The following is a 4,957-nucleotide window of genomic DNA, read 5'->3' as shown; positions in this document are numbered from 1 at the left end:
ATATATATATATATTATACGTAACTATCAGAATCTATGTCAAACTATACATGACTTCATATAATGTCTGCAACTGTAATCTATCACCACATGGATCATTCTAGCCCCCTTCACTTGTTTATCTGTAAATTCTCACACCAATGGAAAGAAATCTGGCTCTCACCATCTTCTATTCCTTTACATTATGGTTCAATTTCAGTGTGCATATATCAATACCCCAAAGGGAGTTATAACCCAAACTCCCTTGGAAAAGAATTTCATTAACTAGAGCTAATATTGCTATGTGCAATTCTTATGGCCTTTACTCTTATAGATGCCACTCATTTGCGAAGTTTTTCCCCACCTCCTTCACTGAAATTGTTTTGAACACTTGTAGCCCAATTGGATTCTCTTGTCCCAGTCTGAGTTCCTTCCTTCTGTGGTGGATTAACTAGTGGTCAACTTGGAACGCCCAGATGAACTAAGCCAGCGTGGTTCTGGGTGTGAAAGACCCATCTGAAGATTGTTGCCAATGGCATAAAAGGAGGACTTGAGGGGAAGATTGTTAGCTGTTGATTTTCCTGGAGAAGCTTGCCATGGCTGGTTTTCCTGGAGTGAACTAGGCTGTTCTCATTGTCAGAGGAGCTTGAGTCCTCACTGTTGCTGCAGATGGCTGCTTTTCTCATCAGGGAAGCTCTGGTCTTCACTTCGAGTATTGCTTCCTGGTCCAGTGCAGATCTCAGCCTGGTAGCACAAACTCTTCACCCTGCCGGCTCAGGCTTTCTAGCTTCCATTATTGGCCCTTGGGCCCTCCCAGTGCAGATCCTTGATAGGGACTTGCATGAGACATTGCCGTGGGCTCTGGGACTCCAGCTGGTCTCATGAGGACATTGCCACAGGCTTTAGGCCTTCAGCTGACTCATGGGGAATCCAGGCCCCTCGGCTAGGTTCTTCAGGTCTCTAGTGCTCCTCTGCATTAGACGTTTTGGGTGAATATTATAAAATAGTCCTATAAATTGTGTGTCCTGCATTAAATCTATTTCCTTACAGATCCTGAGTATTACACCTTCCTTCTTAAATGAATTTTTAAATTTTTCATACATTAAGGTTCACTCTCTGTGCTGTAAATTTCAATGGGTCTTAATAATGTATAATCTCCTTTCCATCCAGAATACCATCCAGAATAGCTTTACCATCATAAAAACCTATATAAGCCTCTCTTCTCCTCCCAAACACTTGACAAACACTGATGTTTTCACTGTCTCTGTAATTTTACCTTTTCCAGAATGTCACATACTTGTAATCATATTTATGTAGTATTTTCATACTGGCTTCTTTGAAGTAGCAGTACATTAAAGTAGATTCATGAATGTCTTTTTGTGATTGGGAGCTCATTTTCTTTTATCTCTGAATAATATTTCGTTGTATAGATGTATCAGTTTGTCCATTGACTTATTGATGGACATGCTAGGTGCTTCTTAATTTCATGAATAAAACTTTTACAAACTTTCGTATATAGATCAAACATACTTTTTCTCATAACTTCATTTTTCATTCCAAATATAATAGTCAAAAATATAATAAAACTAACAGAGCAATACACCTTGAAAGTTAAAATATTGTAGTTAATGTTATAATAATGTTTGTTTGGTACCAGGGATCAAACTCAGGACCTTGCACTTGTGAGGCAGCTGGTGGCACCACTGAGCTAAATCCCTGGCCCTTAGCATTCTCGAAGCACACACAAGGCCCTGGATTCATCCCCCAGCACCTAAAAAGAAAAAAGACATGGTTCATTATGATTGATTTATCCATTTATTAAGTAATAAAAAGAGAATAAATATGTTGGTGTTTTTAGACAAGGTCTTGCTATATAGCCCAGGTTGGCCTTGAACTCACTCACTATGTAGCCCAGGCTCATGGCAATCCTTCTGCCTCAGCCTCCCAAGTGCTAGGGTTATAGGTATGTACCACCACACCTGGCAATATATTGGTTCTTATTATTTAACTAGTAATAATGCAATAAATATGTCATTGAAATTATTAGTAAAACAAGGGATAGTATAGAAAGTATGGTATTCTGCAAGTGTGTGAATAGGCATATATTAAACTCTGGATAGACTTTTGAGATTAATTAAAAAATATTCATGAATAAAAGTTAGAAGTAGGTAGGCACCTTGGGGCACCCCTGTAATCCCAGCCACTCAATAGGCTGAGGCAGGAGGATCACAAATTTGAGGCTAACCTGGAAACCTTATAAGACCTTGTTTCAAAAATAAAAATAAATGAAAAGGCAGGTATGTAGCTCAAGGTAGAGTGTTACTGAGCAACCTAGGTTCAATCTCTTGTACAAAAAAACAAAACAAAACAAGTAATTCCATCAAATTAATAAGACATAATAAAAATATTCCAGCCAGGTGTGATGTTACACATCTGTAATCTCAGAACTCTGGGAGACTGAGGAAGGGGAACTTCAAGTTCAAGCAAGACCTTGTCTCAAAATTTTAAAAAATTTAAAAAGGACTAGAGAACACAGTTCAGTGCAAAAGTCTGCGTTCGATGTCCAGTACCTCAAAAAGGAAAAAAAAAATCTTATTTATTTAATGAAGAGGAAGAAAAATATATACAAAGATAAACTTGTTTTCTATAAACACATATGTTCTGATAAATTTTATTTTGTTTGGTGCTAGTCAAAAAAGCAAAATGAAGGGTACAGTTACAGAGCTGCATTATCAGCAGGGAGTATTTTTTTTTTACTAGGTATCAGTAAGAACTAAATCTTTTATAAACATGATAACTAAAAAGAATTGTCCATAAACTAGCTTCTGGCCCTGTATGTTTTAGTTAGCCTTGTTTTGTCTCCCATTCCAACCTTTGTCAGTATTGGGCACATAGGACATGTTCTTAGCAGCCTGTGGTCCTGCACAGTCACGACACATCAGCCCTTTAGTAAGCATAGCAGGCAGTAGGACTCTTGAGTCAGCTTTACATTAGGATGGCCAGCAATAACCTAACCAGTATGACTTTGGAGCAGCCAGACCTCTGCCCCGGGGCCTCAGCTTGGAGGATTCAGCCCTTACCTCTGGTCATGCCCTCTGCACTGGGCGAGAAATCTGTGGGCATTCCTTACCAGAGCCCACACTCACCTCATACACAATATATTCCGGATGCTTGAAACTCTGGAATTTCTCACCCATTTTGGGGTTTTGGAGAGCTGGGCTGTCTTCCCATGAGTGGACAGCCTTGGACTAAAGGAAGGCCAATAGGTGGTTGTTTGCAAGTTTTGTGAATATAACTTGGACATGAAGTCTGGAGAGTTCACATGTGCAGTCCTCAGAGTATAGGATGGAAGGAATTGGAAATGCAGAGAGAGAGAGTGGGCTGCAGCTTTCCTACACTGCCTATTCTAATAAGAAACTCCAAAGCATTGGAGAGCTCCAGGTTCAGACCTGGTCTCCTTGTCAAGGTAGGGAACAGAATTGTTTTACTTGACAGTTTGTTAGCTTGACTTATAAAAATTAAATATTTAGATGTAGGAAATTGTCTTCCACTTGTACTATTGCCCCTAGCTGAGAATTCAAATGAGCTCAAGGAGGCTATCCCCCTCATTATTCCAGAGATACATGGATTGATATTGAAGGATGGTTCACTTGGAGGATGGTTTAACCTAGATGTGAGTTGAATTCCGGTCATCATCACTACATTGCATTATGGAGTTAAAATACAGCAATGGGCCTATCTTGAATGAATCCATCTCCTCAGTACATCCCAGGAATGAAGGTCTTTCTTTACTCACAAAGAAGGTGTCCTGTATGAAAACAATCATAGACAAAAAATACTCTGAGAGTGGGGGGAGTCAGGAGGATTGCCAGTTCGAGGTCATCCTGAGCAATTTAGTGAGACCTATCTCAAAATAAAATATAAAATAAGTAAAATAGGGACGAGGATGTAGTGCAGCACTGCTGTTGTTCAATACTCATTCCTGAAAAGAAAAAAGGAACACCCTAAACACATAGCCCAGCCCCCAGCACGGGGGATTGAGCTCCGGGTCTGATGCAGGCTAGGCATGCACTCCAGCCTGAGCTACATTGTCAACTCCTTTTATTTTATTTTGAGGCAAGGTCTCATTAAGTTGCCCAAGATGGTTTTGAATCTGGATCCTTCAGCCTCTCCTTCTGTGTAGCTGGGATTACAGGCACACACGCATCTTGTTTCTGCTTCTTTCTCTGAAACACAAGCTAACCCCAAAATCATGATGCAGATGGTCAAAACTTCTTAGATGAGCATTACAGACTTATTCTCCACATCAGGTTTCTGACTAGGGCCTTGGGAGACAATCTTATGCTTATAGGTTCTATCTTCTTATTCAGTTTAGTAATTCAGAGAGCTATTCTGACAAATTGTCACTAAAGAGATTTTTGCCTTGGGCCAATCTGTCACACAAGACCACATGTTTGACATATGTTCTCATATATTAATCTTTCTTTGCAGCCTGTGAAGCCACACACACCGAATTCCTGGTTACAAAGTCCAGTCCTAGACCTAAACACACAAAACAGACATCATTTGTCACTTGTCAAAGACCTGCACACGGCCCGGGAGAAAAGGATTGCTATGGGGCCATTTGAGTCTCACACCTCGGGTCTTTAGCTGAGTAAGTAATCAGAACATTTTTTTCCATTATCAAGTCTTCTCTGAAAGGAAAGGTGCTCATCTCTAGGCTGAATGCTGCTCTTGCTCCAAGACACAACAGCAGTGGACCAGGTCCATCCTGTCTCTTCACTGATCCTGTGCAATCTTGCTGTCACTGTTTATAAAAAAATAATTTAAATGTGGATTTGTTTTCTTTTTTCATTATCTTTTTCTCAGTACCAGGGATCAAACTCAGGACCTTGTGCTTGCCAGGTAGGCGTGGCGCTGCTGAGCTACATCCCTAGCCCTGGATTTGAGTTCTTTTTTTGTTTTTTTTGTTTGTTTGT

The 4,957-nt window shown here is 40.1% G+C and overlaps 1 protein-coding gene across 1 annotated transcript in view; it reads left to right on the top strand.

The window, feature by feature from the left end:
• Positions 1–4,728, top strand: part of Heatr4 (HEAT repeat containing 4) — a 78,552-nt gene extending 73,824 nt beyond the window's left edge. The window contains exon 17 of the mRNA XM_010645451.2: positions 4,470–4,728. Coding sequence (XP_010643753.1) covers positions 4,470–4,628 — 159 coding nt within the window. The 3' untranslated portion in view covers positions 4,629–4,728. The remainder of the gene's footprint in view (positions 1–4,469) is intronic.
• Positions 4,729–4,957: the final 229 nt, after the last annotated feature.

The sequence above is a fragment of the Fukomys damarensis genome, unplaced genomic scaffold (assembly GCF_012274545.1).
Source record: "Fukomys damarensis isolate Sample0158 unplaced genomic scaffold, DMR_v1.0_HiC HiC_scaffold_21, whole genome shotgun sequence".
NCBI classification, from domain to species: domain Eukaryota; kingdom Metazoa; phylum Chordata; class Mammalia; order Rodentia; family Bathyergidae; genus Fukomys; species Fukomys damarensis.
This window is presented reverse-complemented; position numbering and strand designations above follow the sequence as displayed.